Below are 25,349 nucleotides of genomic sequence, written 5' to 3' on the forward strand. Positions count from 1 at the left end.
AGGTACAATACTATTTATGCATCGGATATTCGCGTAATTTTTTTACGACACAGAAAATCAATTATATGTATATTAATTTCAATATGAAGTCGCGGAAGTCGACCTATGCTAAGCTATACGATTACGTCCTTTACGACCGTCTCTACGTGCTAAAGTACTAAAGCACGTGCTCGACAAATAAATCTAGAACCACGGAGGACTTTCGAAAGAAAAGAGTAACAACGGAAAGGAGCGAAAGAGAGGAAGGAGGAGGAAGGAAGGCAAGTTGAAGTGTGTACTCGTAGGATAATTGGCGGAGAATGCGGTATTTCTCTGCGGCGGTATCTTTGCACGAGTGGTGCTCAGTTTCCTGCACGTAAACTCTTTCTTAGTCTGAAAGAAATAAATTTATCATTATTGAAAATAAATACACGGAAAAAGATTTATTGAATTCGAATAAATGTTTATTTCAGTACTGCCTAATAAATCATTCACTTGAAACTAATAATATTGATTTCAAAAATATTTATTTGATATAAGAAAATCCTTTTCAAAACAGATAAATTGTATTTGTTTCAAATAAATTATTTATTACGCAATATTGAAATAAATATTTATTAATTTAATCTTTTTTTTTTCAGTGTAGTTAATTTTATGCATCGACATTAATTATTTTGATTTGTTGACACGTTGAATCTCAAACTTATAAAATTTTTATTCGACGTATCAGCGAAACCAAAATAATTACTGATGCATAAAATCAACTCTTAATTATTTTGATTTGGATTAAATTTAAAAATTTTGTAAATTTTTTAGAAGTATATATATGTACATATAGAAAATTAAAAAATTTTTAAATTTGATCCAATGTGTAAATTAAATAAAAATAATTAGTATTAATGCATAAAATCGCATCGAAAAAATTATATTCTAAGCGCCAAGAGGATCCTCTTAATTTAAGAAATTCCTCTAAATTTTAGTATATTTTTTTCTAAAAATAAGAATAAATTAAGAATATCATCTTAAATTAAGAGGATTCTCTTGGCGCTTAGAATATAATTTTTTTGGTGCAATTTTAGTTTATTTACCCCGTTGGATTAAAAATTTTGTAAATTTTCTATTTTATATATACCTCTAGAAAAAAATATATAATTTAAATAAAATGAGAAATAATTGATTTCTAAAATGTATATGAAATGAGCACCGCGCGTGAGTTGTAGCGGACAGAAGCAAAGACATCTTGACCACGAGGGAACAAGTAGCGACTCTGGTAATTAGTTCCGCTAATCAGTAGCTCGCGAGTAGAGTTGGGAGGAGGAAGAGACGCTCGACTCCGTAGATACATGCGTCTGACATTATCGCCATTTTAAGGAACGTCTCTACTTGCTAGTCGGCAAGAAATGCCGAGCTAATTTATTCTTATCTCCGCTGGAATCTTCATCTGCAAATTTTTATTTTATCTTTCCTTTTGCGCTTACTTTTCTCAATCTTACGTATGATTGATACTTATCAATATAAGTGTACATTTTATCAAAGAAAGAAAGAATGAATTGCAGTTGCTAAAGATTAAAAAATTATCAAGAATTTAGTGAACCTTATTTTTAAAAACAAATTATGTGTATATATTAATTTTTATAACTTTACAAAGCATGTGTGATATTAACAAGTTTTTAGAATAATTAAAAAAGTAAAATTTTTATTTGAGGTTCTGGTTTATTTAATTTTCTATCGTTTTTGCTATTATAGTTAAACTGAGACTAACAAGTTTACAATACAGTATATAGTCAATTGTGAAAAAAAGTAATATAGAAAATTTAAATTATTCTCTATATATTTTGTATTACACGTGCAGGCAAAGTGGCACTTTGTGTGCGTGTTTTCTGTGCGGAAAGGATTTTCCACGCCGCCATCTAGCGGCGACGCGGTGAGTGAATAAGCCGCATTTAAAGCCATTGCCTACGGCTGAGCCGCGTTTAAAGTCATTGCCCACGGCTGAAGCCGTAGGAAATGTATTGAACACGGCTATTCCCGCACTATGCCGCCGCAAGATGGCGGCGTGCGATCGGCCACCTCGCGCACAGAAAACGCGCACAAAGCCACTTTGCCTGCACTTGTAATACAAAATAGTATGTGTATCACGTGCGGATTGACAATTGTTCACTCGTGTGGGGTGGTCGCACTCGCCTTCGGCTCGTGCGTCCATCCCCCGTACTCGTGACCAATTGTCAACTTTCCGCACTTGATACACAATATACTATTTATTTTAGATTAGATATTTTAATTATCTTAAAATCACATAAAATATTTTCCTAAATTTTTACCATCCTGATCTCAATTAACATTTTCGTATAGAACGCAAAGCTTCAAATTATATTAAAATAACATTCATTTGACAGAGAATGAAGATTAAGTCATCCAACGAGATCACCGGGGAGCATTCGTTCCTTCAAATTGCATCGCGATACGAGTCCCCGATATTAATCCTTATGTGCAAGCTCGTTTTTCGGGTCGCGCATAATAACCCGCCTCGGTACAAGAGAGACGTGTATTGAACAACATTGCCCCTTTTTCTTTTTTAGGCGAGCACTGCGAACGACAGGATCACTGCGCCTCGTCGCCCTGTCGAAACGGGGCCGAGTGTCGCTCGCTCGAGGACAGTTACAAGTGCACGTGTGCACCTGGCTTCACCGGGCCGAATTGCACGGACGACATCGACGAGTGCGACAGGAACCCGTGCAGACACGGGACCTGCAAAAATATCCACGGGTCGTACAAGTAAGTCGAACACAATCTTCAAGTTTCGCAACCGTATTATTGAATAAGTATAAAGCGTATGCATTATAGGTCTGTTCCTTTTAGCTGAACTGGCTACACTAGTTCAGAGGTTACCTTTTTTGCTCGACAATGGAAGGAAAAATGTAACCTCTGTACTAGTGTATAGCCAGTTCAGCTAATAAGAACAGACCTAAATATCACAGTTTAGCTATAACCAGTTACGACAGTAGCGTCGGAATCTTTGATGTTCCTGTCCCTTAATCACGTGACCATGTTCTTGATAGTATAAAAGCGCGTTATTCAAAGATACAGAATACAAAAAAGATGATTTAATAATTTTTCAAGTACTCATATGTACTCTATAATATTAAAATCGTCATTTATAAATGCAACATTACAAATTGTCTTAAATCTTTAAAAAATCTTAATATATGGTGATAATAAATAAAATTTCTGGATTTCGTCCATATATGTTTTTACACATAACCCAAGAAAATCCCATTATGGTTTGAATATTATTTCTTGAAAAAATACAAATGATCTCTATTAATTTATCCAAAACAAAAGACGGAGGTTAGGTACGCGTCATATGTGGGCGCCGCCATATTTTTGATAGTACAGTTAGCGCATGCGCCCTCAAATATTGTACGCAAAATGTCGCTGACTGTCGTAACTGGTTATAGCTAAACCGTGATTATATACATATCGCTTTTATCGCGTCTCGGAAGCGATTACATGCTCGTGTGCAACGAAGCGAGCTATATTTCGATCGGAATTCGGGGACATTTTTTTTTAAATCGAGCGTTGTAAAGCGTAAACATTGAAGATACACGATTATCAATGGAATGTTGCTGCCTTCGAGATACCTCGAGGGAAACCGGACTTTCTAATTATCTTCATACGTCAGTGTCTCTTGGGGAAGATTATTCAACTTGTATAGGTATTAACGCGACATTCACTCGACTCGAATCGAATAGGTTTTTTTCCTTCAATACGAAACGTATTTCGATAAGTAAGACTTGAATCGAGATTCCCTTCTCTCGAATAAAGCTTGACTTGCTGAGGAACTCACAGCAGGGTCTTTTTAAGTCGCTAGTTGAGAGAGCAGAACATCGCTGTTGATGCGTCTTTTACCTCGAAAAATTGTATTCTCAAAGTAAGAGTACTATAAAATCCCTCTTAAAAGATAGTCTAAGTAAGTCGTTTAGCGTTTTTAGAATTAAAAATATCTTCTTTGTTTTTTTTTATAGCAAAAGTATTTTTTTATGTCGTTTCCTTTTAATCTTTTTAGAGTCTATTTTTAGACAGGATTTTTAGCAAGATGTTCTAGAAATAAGCGAAAAATTTTTAAACTGAGCAATAACAATTTTAAAAAAATGTGAATATATGTATATTATAAAGTTTTTTTAACAGATATTTTTAAGTATTTCTAAACTGAAAAAAAAATTAAATTAATAAATATTTATTTTATTAATGCCAACTAAACCATTTATTTCAAACAAATAAATATTTATCTGTTTTGGAAAGAATTTTCTTATATCAAATAAATATTTTTTCATGTCAAATCAGTATTATTAATTTCAAACAAATGATTTATAAGACAGTATTGAAATAAATATTCACATTCAATAAATTTATTTGTCAGTGCAGAACAGTACGGTTTATGTAAAAATAAACTTTATTTTGTTTACATTTTTATATATAAATTATGAATATCTGATACTAATTTTTAAAGAGGGGCAGACTGATCTAACTAAAAAATAAACTAAAAATTCTTAAAATGAGAATACCTACAATTTTTTCAGTGTAATGATAAACATGTAACCTTTTTTCGATAAAAGGAATTAACAGTTTGAGATCGCGTATATATCGAGGCGAGGCCACAGAATCTCTCATTTGTCCGAGTTTGTTGCTGCGCTTGCGCGCGTGCATCGCGTGAACGTGCTGCACGGTCACGATCGAAGCCGCGGATAATCGATTCTACGAGCAATCGGGATCTGCATATGTAGAACGAGTGTATAGGGAGAGAAGCTTGCTCGGTTGCGGCTGTGGCAACACAAAGACGCACCGGTCGCCACCGGTCGGTTTCTCAAAAAAAATGTCGTTGCATTCGGAGAAAGAGAAAGAAACGCATCTCTCGACGTAGGAGGACGTGTCGACGATGCATCGCGTCGGTCTCCTCGTCGGAATTACCAATTGAACACGGTACGCGAAGCAACGAGGATCCATCGGGCTCGATCCCACGGCCCATTATTGATTTGTCCCTAATTCGGCGTCAAAAATTGCCTCCGTTTCGCTCGCCGAAAACACAAAGTGCGATCGTAAAGACGTAAGAAGATTGGGGAAGTATCAGAAAAAATTAATGTTAAATTTTATTAATAAGATTCCAGGGTGTCTAGCGGAAATCTGGAAAACCGGACATTGTCAGGAAATATAAATTTAACATATATAAGATAGGCAATAAGAGCCAAATCGCGGATGACAGTGCGTTATTCTAAACGAAACTAAATTTTTTCGTTAGAATTAAATACCTGTGCACAAGGCACCAAATTTTTACTTGGACACGGCCAAGATATAAAATTGGAATAATCTCTACAAGAGATTTTTAATTCCATGTATCCCCTATTCTCCCTAAAGAAATAAAGTGCGAGAGAAAAATATAGATCCGAAAGTCGCAGAATCGGGAATCGAACCCGAGACCTTTCGCTTGCCGGGCGACTGCTCTTCCAACTGAGCTATTCAGATCCTTTCGATTCTATACTTTTCTCTGTTATATATATTAATGTTGGTAAATAAACGCCTTTAAGCCAGCGTGTATAAATTAAGAGTTTAACTAGGCTCTGTAATATATAAATATAAATTTAACATATATAAGATAGGCAATAAGAGCCAAATCGCGGATGACAGTGCGTTATTCTAAACGAAACTAAATTTTTTCGTTAGAATTAAATACCTGTGCACAAGGCACCAAATTTTTACTTGGACACGGCCAAGATATAAAATTGGAATAATCTCTACAAGAGATTTTTAATTCCATCCCAAATTTCTTTAGGGGGAATAGGGGATACATGGAATTAAAAATCTCTTGTAGAGATTATTCCAATTTTATATCTTGGCCGTGTCCAAGTAAAAATTTGGTGCCTTGGGCACAGGTATTTAATTCTAACGAAAAAATTTAGTTTCGTTTAGAATAACGCACTGTCATCCGCGATTTGGCTCTTATTGCCTATCTTATATATGTTAAATTTATATTTATATATTACAGAGCCTAGTTAAACTCTTAATTGTCAGGAAATTTTATAAATCTAGAATTTTCAGGGAAAAGTTAGGAAATTTTACTATTTATCTGGATTTTTCATATTATTCTATATTTGTTTCAATAATTTGAAATTTTTTATTAAATAAATTTAAACTTTTTCTTGACTCCCAGCATGCTAATTTTCTGTGTTGGTTAAAATCGATTTATTGACTATTATATATTGACTATAATATGACTAACATTAAAATATCGTTAAATTGTTATAAATATGACTACTATATATATATATATATATATATATAATATGACTATATTAATAATATGACTATTATATATTGACTATAATATGACTAACATTAAAATATTGTTAAATAGTATGACTACTATATATATAATATGACTATATTAATAATATGACTATTATATATTGACTATAATATGACTACAATATATATATAATATGACTATTATATATTGACTATAATATAACTATTAGATATTGACTATAACATGGCTATTATATATTGACTATAATAATACTAAAAAGTAAGGGAAGAAATTCATTTCTAGTCTTGGAAAATCTGAATAAGTCAGGGAATGTTTTTCATTGAATCTGCTGGACACCCTATTAGAGAAAATGAATATTAATTTTATTAATAAGATCCGAATTTTTTTCCGGAGCGGTTTTCGGAGAGAAAAGATATAAAAGGTATATAGAAGAGAGAGAGAGAGAGAGAGAGAGAGAGAGAGAGAGAGAGAGAAAGGGGAATATCTCCGGCTTGTGCGTGCGTTTCGAGGAGCTTTCTGGTAACACGAGAGATAATGGCACGAGGTAATAATGAGACGGCTTCTCGGAAGCTACGAAAGATGGAAATACGGGAATCAAGACGATGGAAGATCAAAAGGTGGAAGATCCCGTCCGCTGATTCGCGCGCGGTGGCACGAGTTCCGGTCTCCGGGGTCTGAGAGAGAGAGAAGATTGGCATAAAAAAGAGGGGAAAAAAGTATAACAGAATCTCTCGGGAAGAAAGAGGGGAAAAAAGAAAGAAATTTACCGCGGAAAAGAAACGAGCTCGCCAAAAAACAGGTTTCGGGTCTGGTGAGGACTCGAGGCTCTCTCGGGCCCTTCGAGAAGACCATAAATCCGCGCTTTGTTGAGATCGGGTCGAGATTAATCGAGTAGTCCTCCTCGAATCCGAGCTGACTGCACCGGACCAGATAATGTCGCTCTGGTCTCTACATTATATTGAATTATATCTCGTTTCGACGACGCCGGTATATATACATATATATATACACACATATGCGTATATAAAGACGCTCCTCGTGTACTTTTAAGTCACTTCTGATCATCGATGGCGAGAAGAGAGGCTTTGTCGGTGCATCGACATCCCCGAGATTCTTGCACTCCTCGATGTATTCATTTTCGGTCTGTCAGAAATGTTCGAAGTTGCACAAGTAAAATGTTGCTGTAATAAAGCGACACGTAATTAATGTATTAATCAACAATTTTGGTAAAATCAGATAAGAAATATATGTCGGCTCTCAATATTAATAATAATAATAATATATGAATTTTAAATCGGTCAATAAGAGTCCAAGAGCGAAAAATTAATTCTTCGGAACTGCATCTCTTGGTTTGAGATTACTAACAATAAGTTCCATATATAAATTAATCTCGAACTTACATATGGAGAAAAATAGGCGAGAAAAATATAGGTCCGAAAGTTTGGTAAAATAAAAGTAAATGTGTCCTTAGGACAGTCTTCTAAGTTCGGCAAGAATTTTATTTAAATTAGGAGATTGTTTAAAAATATATTTTTATTAATTTACATTTTTTAACTTATTTTATATATTTACATTTTTTAATGACAAATAGTAGAAATAAATAAAACAATTAATAATAAGAGAAATAATTTACAAACTAAAATTAGTTAACAACTTGGTATAATGCAAATATAATAGAAAAGAAACGCACATATACAGATACAACAAAGATTGAAGAAAGAATTAGGACAAAGAAAGACCGTCGTGACGCTCTTGATCATGGGGATACCTGGTTATTCGCTGAAATTATGAAGTAAAGGAGAAATACAGTGTGAGAGATAGGATGTATAATCGGGGTTCGACCGTCTTAATAAATATTGCAGAGGGGTTAATCGCGGAGTTACCCGATAATATCGTGCTCGTTTTTCTTTTATGTCTCGTTCATTATTACATGGAAACGCATCGTTCACATTTCCCTGTAACCGCAACAAAAATAATACATATTTGAACAAATTATTTTTTCTATTTAAATCGAAAATGTGGCATATTTAAAAATGACATATTTATTTTTTTCATGTTAAAGTTTAGCAAATTATCGATTTAAGTATCAAGAAATTTGTTCTTTCCAAAATAGTAAATAAAAATAAATTATAATATAAATAAGCTGATAAAAATAAATTGTTTGAAGAGAAATAATTAAAATATTCAATTTCAATTGAATTTTTAAATTTTAATTTAATAATAAATATTGTAAGTCAATTTAAGGAAAAATTAAAATTTATGGATGAATAAAAAATGAAAAAAATTATCACGTTTATATATGCGCGCATGTAGATATTATTGGAGAAACGAGAACATATAGATCTGAATTAATCAAGATCAGTGCAATCACGACTTTTGGTACGCGCTTGAAGATGCGGCGAGAAGCGAACGCTCTGCCGCCGATTTCACGGCAGCGAGGCCGCAGCAACGTTCAATCGGGGCCTAATAAAGAGTTTGATGTGGCATACCTGACTGCCAGGTGGTGTCGGACGGGAGATACTGTACTATTAAATTGTTACGTAGGAGATACCGTACCCGGATACCGTAATGCCGTGACGTGAGGGCGAAACGGGCATCGTGAAACATTTCGACGTAAAAGTACAATTGAATTGAACCCGTCAAAAAATTTAACCCGCGAAAATCTCGTCGGACACTTTGCGAGCGCAAGCAAAATTCAAAAATATGCGCTTCGAAAGCTGCTTCTTATTCTCTTGATCTTCGACATTCGACTACTTTGACAGAATTTAAAAAAATTTTATTTAATGAAGCTTTTTGATGAAACAAGAAAATAAAAATGTAAGATCCTCTTATTATAATTATTATAATAAATAATTATATTATTATATTATAATTATAATTATTATTATAGTCATTAAAATAAACCTTGATTAAAGTTCGTAGATGTCTAATTCTATCGAGCGACGAGAATTCTCGCGCTTAAATTGACCTATAAGGAGTAAACGTGTCCTAATGATCTTGCTTTTGCCTCTCGTCCTTCAAATAATAGTGGCAAATTGTTATGTGGCGAAGGAACAAGTGGGTGAGAAAGCTGGTAGGAGGACCGTCTGCACGTGTGTTCTCTCGCGAGGCAGGATGTGATTTATGAAATAATCTCCCTGAAGTAGAATTTAATTGAGCGGAGGCGAGAGAGGCAAAACGAAGACCGGTGGTGTTCCTTAACCCCGGGATGGATTAACGACGGATCTTGATCAAGCGCGGCCTCCGCAGCAATTTTCGGGCCCTGCAACGGGTTACATATTGACCCCGTGAGGTCAAATTCCTCGGAGCTCCTAGCTGAAGCTCACACCTGGCCTTTTCGCCAAATGTCAAGAACTTTGCGTCAGTTCCTCATATCGACGTTATCAAAAATATAATACACTATTTAAAAATTCTCTTTCTGGTTTCTGTATGTATTTCTTGCATGATTTGTATTTTTTTAGAAAGAAAAAATCCTATTAAGGGAATTCTAAACGTCCGTGAGAAGTCTCTTGTTTCTTTCCTGTTTTATCGACAAAATGTGAAGTTAGATGAACTATAAATCTATTTATTTTTTTTATTGGCAGTTTGTACGTGCAAAATAAGACCAGGGCGGATTTGGCATTAGATAAAGGAATATAAATAGATGTTTAGATATTAATTTGAAAGCCTAGTAAACGAGAATAGCTCATCTTACATGTGCACACATATGCATGCAAATGTAAGATGAGCTATTCTCGTTTACTAGGTTTCCAAATTGATATCTAAACATTCACTTATATTCTTTTATCCGCCCTGGTCGTATTTTGTACGTACAAATTGTCAATAAAAAGAATAAATAGATTTATCTAACCTCACATTTTGCCGATAAAACAGAAAAAAACAACAGACTTCTCAAGGATGTTTAGGATTCCCTTAATCCTTCTACCCATGAACAAGTACCAAGGTACCCAAAGCAATTTATTTAAATGCATTAAAATGTGTTAAAAATGTGTGGGAGTTTTTTCCCGTCCAAAAGAAATTACAAAAGGCCTTTGTATTACACGTGCAGGCAAAGTGGCACTTTGCGTGCGTGTTTTCTGTGCGGAAAGCGGCCGATTTCCCACGCCGCCATCTAACGACGACGCGGTGAGTGAATAAGCCGCGTTCAAAGCCATTGCCTACGGCTAAAGCCGTGGGTAATGCTTTGCCCACGGCTATTCCCGCACCGTGCCGCCGCAAGATGGCGGCGTGCGATCGGCCACCTCGCGCACAGAAAACGCGCACAAAGACACTTTGCCTGCACTTGTAATACAAAATAGTATGTGTATCACGTGCGGATTGACAATTGTTCACTCGTGTGGGGTGGTCGCACTCGTCTTCGGCTCGTGCATCCCCCGCACTCGTGACCAATTGTCAACTTTCCGCACTTGATACACAATATAATATTGTGTAAAAAAATATAATGGGAAAAATATTTGATGCTTGGTAACTTATAAAAAAATGGTCAATGTGTCGAAAACACGTAAATGGTACTCGGTGAAAAATGGTGTACGTTAACAGAAAGAATAGATTTTTCGACAGTCAAAAAAATGTAAATTAAGCTTAGAAGATAGGGCTAGAAGATTACATTAGGCGTATCCAAGACATGTCCCTCGCTCCGTAACGCTTAAGTGAAGTAACGAAGAAATTGTGAGCCAAGCGTTCTCACAATCTTGCTCACTTTGTTGTTCCTTCGTCGCCGCTAGCACGTACGATCCTGAACGTCAACCGCGTTTTATATGTTTCATCCTTAGAGAGGCCGCTTTCCGCGCGTTGAAGACCTAGACGAGGGTCACGCCCGGGTCGTTAGCGGTCGCGAAGCAGGAGTCGTTTTCTCGGGGGGGAAAAAATGAGAAATCTTGAGCGATTCGAAGAACCCGTTTTTCTCTGATAGCCACCGATAACTACGTGACCAGCCTGGTTATGGCAGATTTTCGGATTTTGCCGTATAACGCGTCCGCTCGTTAGTACCGTGAAGATTTGTCTACTACAGCGAGAGTCATCGAGCTGTCAGGCCGATATCTGTCTCGTAGAATATTACTATTCCCATCCCGGAGGCGGAGATTTCGTCTTACGTTGTAAAACGTCACGATTCAAAATTCTACTATATGTATTTTCGTGATATTCATCTTCAGAGGACTGGTTTAAATAATAAGCAGGAAAAAGACTGGCGGCGGAATTATTGTGTATTCCATAGAAATAAAGAAATGTAAAAACCGCCATTAATCAATTTAAAATTTAAAAAAATTCTTATAAGGATTTATATTTATTTTTTTTTGTTTTCTTAAAACAAAATTTTTAAATATTTATATAAGAATTAATATATTAATCCTTATAAAGATTTAATTTTTTTTAAAGAGAAGGATTTATATTTTATTTAATTTAAAAAAGAAATTAAATCTTTATAAGGATTTATATTTATTTTTTTATTTTTCTTAAAAAGAAAAAATTAAAAATCCTTATAAAGATCTAATTTTTCTTTGAAAAAATTAAATAAAATATATAAATCCTTTTCTAAAAAAAAAAAATTATACTAATATAAATCCTTATAAGGACTTAATTTTTTTGAAAAAAAAAAAAAAAAAAAATCTTTTACATATTTAAATCAAGCTTTACAAATACACAGCGGCGCGTATCACGTAACACTTTCTCTAAATAATTTATAATCGTACGGTTGGGAAATGCAAATCTCATTTTCAATAAGCGAATGTTGATACGCGAAGGCAGAGGAAATCCGGATTAGATGAATTTATGTGAGAATAAACAGTCTTAGAACGGATGCAGTTGCGCAAACGGGTGCTGGGGGAAATTTACAACGCGCCACCTCACGCATCTGGCGTGCGGCCTCGCGAGAAAAACTATGCGTATCTCTCGCACGAAGGGCACATATATCGCGAGATATGCTTTAGCGTGACGACCGTCATTCTCGGCGCTCGTTTTAATCGGAAACTCGGCGAGCGGACGTGTCGGATTAATTCGCGCAACGTATATGAGCGCAAAACATCTGCCTCTGCTTAGGAGACACTCTATGCGTCTTGAGGCAAGCTTTAAATTTATATCCTATCTCGTCATGTTTTCTTTCTTTTAAAAAAATTCTTATAAGAATTTATATTAGTATAATTTTTTTTAAGAAAAAGATTTATATTTTATTTTATTTAAAAAAAATAAATCTTTATAAGGATTTATATTAATATATTAATTCTTATAAGTTTTAATTTTTTTAAGAAAACAAATAAAAAAATATAAATCTTTATAAGGATTTTTTTTACAAATTTCGAATTGATTAATGGCGGTTTTGCACGTTTTTATATTATTTCTATATGGAATACACAATAATGTCGCTGCCAGCATTTTCCTGGTTATTTATATTATTTATTACTTATTTATTACTTTTTGTAAAATAGTTCTTGTAAGAGAATCCTCGTAAGGGATTTTTAATTTTTTATATTTTTATATTTTTTCATCATTTATTTATGAACCGAAAGAATCTCGTAGATCTGATTAATGTTCATCGAGATAGCGTTTTCAACGCTGCATCTCTTCGGCGATTTTCCAAAGGGAAAAAAGTACGTGCTGAGTGCAATAAAAACGCGAGTCATTCGAGGGTCGGGAATAATTAATGGAATTCTTGGCCAACCTTATTTATCATCCACTGACTGTCTCAGGCATATATATTTGTCGACAAACGTTTCCGCGAACATGGAAACAAAATTTTAGTCCGATATTATTTTGTTAAATTCGATGTTTAATAATATTGAATAATTCATTATTGTATTTTGTATCTAAAAAATTCTATAAATCCTATAAAATATTTCTATTATATATAATAATAATTATTATTATATATAATTATTAATTATATTAAAGTTATTCTCTTTATATAATTTATCTCGTATTTTCGCGAATTAATGGAAGATCGTTTTTTCATATATCAATGATTTCATCGTAATTATATTCTAGGAATCATTATTATATGTATATTGCTCATGACCTCACGTGTCTTACAAAGAATTGAAATCGATTGACATAATTACGTAAATCTTCATTTACGGCTTGTTAAATATGTCAGAATAATCGAGGATAAGTTTCACACATTGTTGAAGAGCGAATCGAGCGATTAATCGTAGTAACGTCGTCATCCAAGTGTGTCGAACAAGAGAAATCAGACTTTCAAGGGTGAATTCTTTCGTTTTTTTTGCAGTTGATAATGATATACTCGCATCTGTAATCACTTGTCGCTCTATTTTGTGTATATTCATAGACGATGAGGAAATCGTTAATCACATACATTTTTCAAACGTATACATAACAAGTATTATCTGTCAATTAAAAGTGAATTTTTCATATTTTTTTATTTTTAATAAAACATGTGCTCACTTTTGAGTGCATTTTTAAATGTTTTTGTTTTTGGAAAAGGAGTCAATTTTTCAATATATTTATTTTTTAAAGACTAAGAAATATATGTTAATGTTTTATATTATCACTAACACTTCAAACTAATTTAATTTTTTAATACATCGATTTTTAACACGTACATTTTTCCTAGCAGAAAATGAAAGACGCTAAATATGCTATCATATGCAACGATAAAAATGTAAATGAATGGAAAAAAAATATTTTCCTCTTTGATAATGGATTTAATTATGGTAAATGTATGCACATATCGTTCAATATTTGCGCGATTAATATAGCATGATTCTTGATTATACAATCACGACTCAGAGTGAGATTGTCGAAACGATAATTGCTGGTGCTAGTCTATTCTAGTTACGCTATATATATCGAACGCGCGCGTTGACTATTTATAATGCAAACTGAATAGGATAATCGATAGGATAATCATGTTCGATCGAGGTCCGAGAAAATTGCCGGACTGAGTCATTCCGTGTCGACTTCCACCTCGAGTGTGTGAAAACGGAAGCGCGCACGCGTCGCCGCGATGGAAAAAAATGCAAATTACATTTCGCGACGCGAGATATAATAGCGCGGAACGCTTGCGCAACAAGTAAAAGTATCTCATGTATACACACGGGACTTGAGAAAGAGAGAGAGAGCCGTCATGTGGCATCTTGTCATACGACGTGCTCCGTTGCTAATGTATGTTCATCAAGACGTGTGAATGAGAGATTGCGGCGCGAAGATATCTCAATTCTTTCGAGGAACAAGTCTTGCGCTATATACTCTTCATTCTGCACTTAATTTATGTAATATTCATTAATATTTATAGTATTTTACCATTTTTGAGGTACACTGAAAAAAATTATTAAATTAATATTTTTATTTTAATACTGGCTTAATCATTTATTTGAAAAAATAAATATTTGTTTTAAAAAGGATTTTCTTATATCGAATAAATATTTTGTTATAATTTTAAATAAATGATTTATAAGGCAGTATTGAAATAAAATTATTTAAATTCAATAAATTTTTTTCAGTGTATAATACTAATTTGCTAAATTATTATGTATATAAGAAAATATTTGTAAAATATAGAAAATATTTTTCTCACAATTTTAATGAAGAAAGTTTGACATAATTATATAATACTGGCTTAATCATTTATTTGAAACAATAAATATTTGTTTTAAAAAGGATTTTCTTATATCGAATAAATATTTTGTTATAATTTTAAATAAATGATTTATAAGGCAGTATTGAAATAAAATTATTTAAATTCAATAAATTTTTTTTAGTGTATAATACTAATTTGCTAAATTATTATGTATATAAGAAAATATTTGTAAAATATAGAAAATATTTTTCTCACAATTTTAATGAAGAAAGTTTGACATAATTATATAATAAATATCACATTACATAATATGAAAATAGATAATTCAACTTTTTAATAAGAATATGAGTTTTTTTTTTATAGAATTTACTCTGAAAATCTCTCATGGTAACCGTGGGACACATTTTATAAAAGTTTCTCTGATTAATAGATAATTTATCACAATAAAAAATTAATATATACCATAATAAGATACAAAATATGTTCGATTAATTTTACTATGTGCATAATAAAAATTGCATATTAATATTTATTATTAATATGCGCGATAAATATTAATTAGGGAAACTTATAAATTCTTCCAATACCAGATTGTCTCACGATTCGCATTTTTCTTCCTCGCGAAAATGAATTATATTTGCACCGCATAATAATCATAAAGAGAACAGATGAAAATTTCTCGTCGCGTTTTTTCCTTATTAAATCAATCATGTCGCCGTACACCGGATAGGTGCGTGTAATTAATTCGATCTCGACGGAGGCGAAATTTCATTTCGTCGGCGTAATAATACGAGATGTCGGCGAGGCGGCGATTATCGAGTTTGACCAATTCAGACAATTACAACAGTAGTGGGAAAGCGGTCGGAGAGTGTGTGCGTTCCATTAGGTCGCGTTAATCTGGCGTGATGCTTCTTATTTTTGCACACGTTGCATCCGTTTACGTCACTCGACCGACCGGACACACGATACGGAATTAATTGTTGCTCTCGAGCGCGCGCGATTCATCGACGCAAATTGAGAATTCTCGCGGCCGACAGAACGCGGATGCACTGATCCACGACGGGATCTCGAGAGGTTCGCTGTTTTAGGCCTGTTCTACAATACGTTGTATGTCGTAGTCGGATGTCGGAACGTGAGCGGTTGTCCAATGAGGAAATTTTGTTTTCGAAAAAGAAATTTTTGTATTGTAGAACGGGCCTTAACGCATCGGTTCTTACGACAGTTCGCAATGGAGCAATTTGTTCGCGAAAGGTATTAAGCGATAATCGCTTAAGTCGAACAACGCGAAACGGTAATCATGAACCCTTACGAGCGTATGTATGTGTGTGTAAAATGAAATAAAAAAGTTTTGATAAAAACGCACCATGCACACACAAATGCGTAATGGGCACAATAATAATAAATGTTACATAAAAGATTGACGCAATATGTATTTATCGGTTTACGTAAAACTCGGACAGAAAAATTTCTGGGACCTAATTGGAATCTAGTCAGATCTCAAAAGAGTTATAGATTACGTAATAGATTTTTTATGGATTTATTTTTTTTATTTGGGACAAAATATAAAAATTCGAATCGCACAGAAATATAATGTTTTAGAAACGCGATTTTAATCCCTAAATCCTACTTGCTTTCTCTATTTTTTCGATAAATTCTGATTCGATTTTTATTTAACGATTCCATTAAAAATTACAATTGAGTAGAATATTATAAAACATTTTGCTCAGACAGAAATTTATTTATAACAATTGATCGATATTTAATTTTTATTGACGTCCCTGAATTAAAAAAATAATTAAATATTCTGAATCTTTTACAGAGATAAAATCATTTTAAAATAAAAACAAATAACATTTTTTATCTGACTAATAGTATTTTGCTTTTTTTTTTATCTATCACGGAAATTCAAATGCATAAAGTCGAACTAATTTTATTATTATTTTTTCATGCTATTGAGATAATTTAATAATTGGTAAAATGAGATTTGTTTTTGATTTCATAATCAAATATACAATTTTACTTTATTTATTTTGCAAAAAAAATCTTCGAATTTATGCACCTGTTGCGATTTAAAATAAAAAATCGGTAGTTGATGAAATAAATGAAATAAAATTCCTAAGAATGCCATTAGGTATATTTATTTGGACTTTTTCCAATCGGACTGTATTATTTGGAAAAATATTGTGAAATTTTTCTAGGTTGTTGTTTCACGTCGCAAACATATAAATCATTTTCCCGCGATTCCCATCGACATTCATGAACATTTATGTAATGCTCATAAGCCGCATGCGTTTCCCGTTATATTTCGCGGCGAATAACGTGCGATCCTTCAACCGGAACAAAACCCCCTGTTGGAGGATATATCATAGATCGTGATAACAGGCTCGATCATTCATTCTGGAAACTGAAATGCATCTATTAACGTGTTTACGCTGTCACAGCAGACGTTGCTTGCCCTCTTACGTTTTTCCGCACAATAGAGAAAGCGAAGGCGTTACGTAAATCATCGAGATATATTGTGCATTTGTTGATTAAAACTTGATTTATTTAATATACCGTTAAACAATCACATTGATGTATGAGAACATTGAGTTAGACTACATCAATTATACACAAAATATACTTGCCAAAGAATATTTTACATACACGTGAATTATATAAATCTGGAATTGTCAGGGAAAAGCCTGGAACTTTTACTATTTATCTGGATTTTTTCATATTATTTTACATTTGCCTCAATAATTTGAAGTTTTTTATTAAATAAATATAAATTTTTTCTTGACTCCCAACACGCTAATTCTCTGTGTTGACTATTACATATTGACTATAACTTTTACTATTTATCTGGATTTTCTCATATTATTTTACATTTGCCTCAATAATTTGAAGTTTTTTATTAAATAAATATAAATTTTTTCTTGACTCCCAACACGCTAATTCTCTGTGTTGACTATTACATATTGACTATAGTAAAAATATATATATTTTTCCAAATAATAATAGTCATATTATAGTCAATATGTAATAGTCATATTAGAGTCCATATATAATAGTCATTATAGTCAATATATAAATAGTCATTATAGTCAATATATAATAGTCATTATAGCCAATATATAAATAATTATTATAGTCAATATATAATAGTCAAATTATATATTTTTTTCAAACATATAATTTGACTATTATATATTGACTATAATATGACTACTATACATATATTGACTATAATAATACTAAAAAGTCAGAAAAAAAAATAATTTTTAGTCTTGGAAAATCTGAAAAAGTCAAGGAATTTTATTCATTGAGTCTGCTGGGCACCCTGATTTTACACAAAACTTGCGAAAGAATATTTCACATGCACGTAAAAAATATTTTGGCAGGTAAAATAATAAAGAAAAAAAAAGATATATAAATATGCAAAAAAATCGTTATTTCATCATTCTCTTAAATCATTCGATAAAAGGCGCAAAGGAAGCAGGTGTCCACCGAAATAATGACTCGACGCGTTACGCGCGACACCGTAATTCTTTACCCGAAGATAGCTATAATCAAACATTGCCTATCAAACGCGAGTGTATAGAGGGAGGAATGTTATTAACCGAAGGGTACTTAATATTCCGACCGGAGGATGCTCTTTCATCGTGAAATTTGATGGTGTGTCGTAAAAGACGACCGGAATCTCTCGCTCTCTCTTTTGGGTCCTGACGGTACTCGGGCCTCATTCTTCTCTTATTTCCTCCCTCCCTTCCACCTCATCACGAGTGCAATCGCTCTCGCGAATCCAATCTTCTTTCCGTCCGCGCGCTCCAATTTGACGTCAATTAAATCGGCGACGGACCCGTATCAATTTTCGGCAAGGCTAATGACATAACGTCGAGGCCGGTGACCAACCGGGTCGGATATAGACCTACGGTAAGACCCTATGAATAAGGCCCCGGTGATTTCCGCGCCGTCGAGACCTTCGATTAATTCCGGCCCCGCCTCCCCCTTCGCATTTTTTCATTTATCCGCCGAGAGAGAAGCTGCATTAAGGGACATCTCCCTCTTCCACGAAATAACGCGACTTTTTATCGCGACGCCCGAATTCTGTGCAGGTTTCTTGACTTTTCAAAAATGAATACGAGAAAGAGGTGTAGAAGTTATTTGAACAAAAAAATTGTTGACGTTAATTGTTATTAATAAAAATTATAAATATTGCTAAATATAATTTATATTGTAACATATATAGATAAATATATAAATAATAATTAATGTAGGATATAATAAATAATAAAATTAATATACAATAATAAAATAATTATGATATATTGTAAAATATATTTACAATATAAAAATATAAATATTTATAATATAGAAATTTATTATAAATATTAATATATATATATATATATATATATATATATATATATATATACGTATATTACGATTCCAGTGAACGAGTCACTTATTATGAATTAAATTTTTGGATTTTTACTTCGATCACGTGAGACGTTTATACTTGTCGATTAGAGTTTATCGCGAGAGGAGATACTTGCGTTTTCTCCATCGATTATCTTCATTAAACTTGCACGATCGTGAGCCGGAACCTTTTCGTGCCGACATAAACGCGCTGAGCGTCGCGGCTAGGTTCGATCCTGAACACTGAAGTCTTAATTGGCGCTAAGGGTTTAATGCTTATCGAATGACTAATTAATTAAGGCGACTGATCATTAATTAATTGCGAGGGAAAAATCTGGCTTGACTCGAAACGCGACGTGACACTTTCTATCTCGATGAAATTTAAAGCATTCTTGGAGAGAAAATTTAAAGTTTGCTAATATATTAAACAGCAAATTTTTTTTTGAAATAATTACATGTAAAATGATAAAGCGGGAAGAACTTTGTTTAGTTCTAAATACACATAAAAATTAATAAATTAAAAATTTCGAATAATAATTGTCTCTGCGTTTTATGATAATACAAGTATTATGAAATTTTCTCTCTTTCAGAAATCATCACGATGGAAAATATTATTTGTTGGATTTTAAGGTCCGAGAAGACTTGCTACAGTCGAAATTAAATTTAAATTTTTAGCGTGATATTTTGAAATTATTCCGAGTTTTTATTGGCAAATTATTTTTTCTCTATCATGGGGAATTTTAAAGAATACCACGATACTTGTGCATTTTTCATGAAACGCAGAAACAATTTTCAGGAATTTTTTATTACAAATGCACGTACAGAATTCGAATTTTGAATATTTTTAAAAAATTCTATAATTTCCGAAAAATTATTAAAAAATTTTTTGAAATTATTTTTAAAAATTATTTAAAAAAAATCTAATGCTCGATAAATAATTTAGATAATTTTTTAAACACAAACTATCTCGAATTCTTTTATGTCTGTAAAAATCGAAGACCAGAAAACCTGGAAAAAATGTAGATTCACTTTTCAATGTGCAACATGACGAAACAAGATGTACTCTCTAGTACCTGCATTGTTCATTCTTGCGAGCAATCTTGTTTCCTATAATGCAAGTAGAACGAATCTAACATTGTTGTCGAAGCATTGGGAGCCTATCATCATTGCAGCTCTATACGAGCGAGAGAGAGAATGATAATCTACGTGCGATCGAGCCTTTCGAAAATCGAATGTATCGAGAATCATTCGCGGTCAGTCACGCGGAATAATGGATTAGACGAGGGAGATTCGTTGGGTACCGAACGTTGTGGGGCGGCTTCGAGCCTCAGGGTACCCAGAAGTGGTACTAGGGTCATCGACGGCCGAGTATCCCGCAGGGAAAATGTAGATCATCCCCCGGCACTTGGAAAACTTCCTCCTTTCTGCCCGTGGACCATTATCCTCCGCATAATGTGGGCAAACAAGTGAAAATTAAACTTCCAAGTTGGTCATCTTCGTCGAATTTAATACATCCTAAATAAGCAGTCGATATATGGGTCGAAGATCGGAGATTTGAATATAATGAAATATTAATTTTGTAATCTAACAAATATTGCGTCTGAATTTTCTTTCGAGAGAGTACTATTATTTTTTAATGAAAATATATATAAATAAATATATACACCGAGAGAAAAGTGTATAATACTTGTAACTATAATTGCATAGTAAAATAATTATAGTTGGGATATTCATTTTTATAGTTATGATTCCTATAGTAAAAATAACCTTACATGCATGGTTCTGACAAATAATGTAAAAATTTTACTATAAATTATAATAATTTCAAATATTAATATAGTAACATATTAAGTAACAAATGGTAAATTAATAAACCATTTTTTATAATAATTACAATTATAATTATAGTATATATGTCTATAGTCTTAATGCCAGTTCTACTATTTATTGGTAATAATAACTAAAAAGTGAGTAAGAGAAAACAACTAAAAACATTAGTTTTTATGACTACGTTGATATTTTGTTTAACTATATCTCTAACTAAAAATTTACTAAAAATATTGTGAAAACAAACAAATAAAATAGTTACACTTTACATGCATGCTTCTGACAAATAATGTAAAAATTTTACTATTAATTATAATAATTTCAAATATTAATATAGTAAAATATTAAGTAACAAATGGTAAATTAATAAACTATTTTTTATAATAATTACAATTATAATTATAGTATATATGTCTATAGTCTTAATGCCAGTTCTACTATTTATTGGTAATAATAACTAAAACGTGAGTAAGAGAAAACAACTAAAAACATTAGTTTTTAACATTAATTTATGTTATATTTTTGTTCTTAATTAAATCTTTCTTATCTTTAATTTCTGATTTTTAATATTCAATTTTTAATAGAATTTAACATTGCTTGTTGCGCGATATGTAGACTGCAGTTAATACTGCGCTATACTAAATGCTACGAATTATTTCTATCTTTGAATATTCTATACATATATTGTGTATTACTTGTAATTATTAGTTGCAGTATATAAAAAAGTTAGATATTTAAATATATGTTTAAAAATCTGAAAATTTAGTATCTTTAAATATGTAATTTTTTATGTTACTATAATTAATAATTACAACAGATGTATAGTTTATAATATCTGTGGTTTTTTGCTGTACTTGTGTTCGTGAAAAAACTTGAAAGATCTTTCGTAAGGAACCTGATCGCTGAGAGTGAATTTTTATTTGAAACTTTCGGGTCTTATTGACATCGTTTCGAAAATTTCGGAGGTGCATACCGTGTAAACACTTTCGCGCAAGTCATTGTTTTTACTTTCGACGCGACTCGGTCCTCCCCAAATATGCACTAAGCCCTGAACACGTCCGTCATTTCGCGGTTTTATACATATTTACATTGCTGCTGCGCAAACGGGACGTGTTCCGAACACGAAAATAGCGATTAAGGTATTGACCCGAGTAAAATACGATCAAAGAGATTAAGATTAGTATTGTTCGACAAAATTACACCGAAAAGAAATTTCTTAACTCGACTAAACCGTTCAACTAAATTTGCTATTTTGTTAATTGAACGTATATTAGTATTTAAATCAAATACACATTTTGTTAAATTTAACATATTATATTTAATTTAAATATTTTAATTAACAATATAATAAAATATTCTTAATATTATTTTCATAAAAAAAAAAAATAAATAAAATTGCATTATTATTATTATTATACAATTACAAATTGCATCACATATAATTATAAAAATAAAAATTGCATTAAACAAACGTCGATCGTCTTCTCAAGTGGCAGAATGCAAAAGAGAGAGATAATGCTCTTGCGCAAAGATGCTGCCCCAGAGCGGCGAGAGAGAAGATAACGTCTCGATCGGAGAGCAACGAGTTAGGGCGGGAAGGGAACCTTCTCAAACGAGTAGGGGTAAAAAGAAGGGGAGGGGGGAAGAAACGCGGCGGCGATGAGAAAGAGAAAGCGCTCGGCGACAACGGGGGAGCGCGTATGCAAAAGGGGGCCGAAAGGGGGCAGGGGGCTCGCTCGCGCGCAAAACTGGCGCCCCCTGGGCGGCCCTCCGCGGAAGGTAAGGTTAGTCAGTCGCCAGCCGTTCGAGAGGACGACGTGTTTCGCGCGCGCGTCTCCGCGTTCGGCCTCTCATTTAGCCTTTCGATCGTTTGCGAATTATAAGTACGCGATAAATCGAGTGCGGAGTGTGATTTTGTACATGTTTTCAAAATGGAGGAAGCCTCGCTGTCGAAAATCGCGACCACGCGATACCGGTGATTTAAACTAGGCGTTGGATCCCGCAAAAATTCGAACACGGTTAGAGGAAGACGGAAAACGCGCGGAAGTGCCGGATATTCGTCACGAGGACGAGGGAAAAAATATTTATTTCGCGCGGCGCGAAATCTTCGCGAGGAATCCGAGGGGAGCTAACTTCAGAGCGTTATGACGTATTCGCGGATGCTTGGCGAAGTTCGTTGAGCTGCATTCGAAAAAAAAATAATTAAAACGTTTATGCACAATTTTGTTACAAGAACTGAAAAAGTGATATAAAAACCGTGTAAAATAATACATAAAAAATTTGATATAATTTGAAAAAAATACCGTGTGAAATAAGATAGTGCGAGAACGATGAGGAGAATGGCAGATGAATTTCTGGGCTCTTTCCGCGAAAAACAGGACAGTTTTCGCGCCTTCAAGTCGTCGCGGTGATAATAAGACGCGTCGTCCTACGTAAGGTGCGCGTCGATCGGAGCAAGGGTGCGAGCTGTCAAATTACTGTGCGCGCATTAATCGGAAGCGAGATACGTCACGTTATCTCGCATATTAATATCTGCTCCTCTAAGTTGGATTATAGTGATTAACACAGTGTGATCATCGGTATTCGCGTTTATATCGATTGATTGTATTTTACGAATTTTTATTCCGATTTTTTTTTTATTCGCCATCGTTTCTTCGAGTTGGATTACGCTCTCGTGTGTGAGTTTTTTTTTCTTCGAAGATAGTGCGATAGTGAACTGTGTTAATGTATGAAAAAGTCGTGTAAAATAAAAGGAAAAGAAGAAGGTATCAAGTGCCGCGAAGTTGAGCGAGAGGTTGATTTCTTGTTCTCGGGAAATGGAGTGAACATTCGGGTCTCTTCGTGGAAATATGAGGATTACGTTTTACTGCTGCGACCGTTCGTGGGCATCGATTACAAGCAAAAATGAATCTCACGCGCGTGCTTCTGCTACTATTATTCGTCGTTGGCTCGAGGTGCGTTTGCGAAAGAGTAGACACAATTTTTTACGCTCTTTTATCTCATCTTTGCACGTTTGTAAGGCGAAATGAAATATTGTAAAAATATACTTTCTAATTTGGATAGATGGAAACGTTGATAAATATTGAGTGGAGTCGTAATATTTACCATTGTTTTAAGAGAAACTTTAAAAACCAAGGCTGAAATATATTTAAATAGCAAATACTTGATAAGATACCACTCTAAAGATAAGATTGAAAATATAGTTAATGTTAAAAGTATAGTTAAAAATATCAAATAATAGTTAATGAACGGAAAATATCGAGTTTTACATGAGCAAATATTACACGCGGCGTGTAAATGTCATATTAGAAGTTTATGAATGACACCCATAAATCGTGAAAAAAATTGTCAAGAGTAATCACTTGAAAATTGATTATTAAATTATACGATTATCATTATTATATACCAAGCTTTTTAAATATTATAAATTCCTCTAAAAAATGCGGGACGATCTTTAATTTATTTAAAGAAATATTTTTATATCATTAAATACATATATTTAATACAAAATGTCATAACACTTGTGTAATTTATATAACTTTGTAAGTTTACACATTGCTTCGTTTGAAATATAAGTATCGATCGAAATGAATAGCATGATTACTAGGTGATATTATATTCTTTCGATTATTGTTATCGATATCGACGTTAAATCGATGAAATTGTTTTATGTATTCTTTGTTGGATCGTCTTACAGATTTCTCGTGTCATAGATAGAAAATTGATACCACCCACGTATTGAATTGATTGCTTATTCACGCATTAATTATATATCTATAAGGAATTAATTATTTGATAAGGAAAATTATATAGTTATTTACAAGCTTTCTAAATTAAATTATGTATATGCAATACAATATTTAATATAATTAATTTATATTTTTAATATAAATCACAATTTAAATAGTTTAATTTAAATTTTATATAATATATACACAGTGTGTTAAAAAATGTCATACAAATAAATGTTTTTTATTAATATTACTTTTTACACTGAAAAAAAATTTATTGAATTCGAAGAAATATTAATTTTAATATTGCCTGATAAACCATTTATTTAAAACTATAATAATAACCATTTATTTAAAACCATAATAATATTGATTTGATGTGAAAAATATTTATTTGATATAAGAAAATCCTTGTCAAAACAGATAAATATTTATTTGTTCCAAATAAATGATTTATTAGGCAATATTGAAATAAATATTTATAATTTAATACTTTTTTTCAGTGTACGATGTTTTTAGTTAATTAAACGTTATAGAGAAAATTAATATTAACAAAAAT

The 25,349-nt window shown here is 32.8% G+C and overlaps 1 protein-coding gene across 3 annotated transcripts in view; it reads left to right on the forward strand.

The window, feature by feature from the left end:
• Window positions 1-25,349, forward strand: part of N (neurogenic locus Notch protein) — a 358,480-nt gene that overhangs the window by 143,803 nt on the left and 189,328 nt on the right. For 2 of the 3 annotated variants that reach the window (XR_014925512.1, XM_085486314.1), the window contains exon 4: window positions 2,559-2,754. Coding sequence is in view for 2 of the 3 variants with exons in the window: in XM_085486314.1 (XP_085342440.1) it covers window positions 2,559-2,754 (196 nt within the window). In the remaining variant the exon portion in view is untranslated. Of the gene's footprint in view, window positions 1-2,558; window positions 2,755-22,866; window positions 24,014-25,349 lie in introns of those variants that run through there. The other variant, XM_085486315.1, reaches the window with a different exon arrangement.

This window comes from Nylanderia fulva, unplaced genomic scaffold (assembly GCF_048542155.1).
Source record: "Nylanderia fulva isolate GAGA-0341 unplaced genomic scaffold, ASM4854215v1 Scaffold42, whole genome shotgun sequence".
Lineage (NCBI taxonomy): Eukaryota > Metazoa > Arthropoda > Insecta > Hymenoptera > Formicidae > Nylanderia > Nylanderia fulva.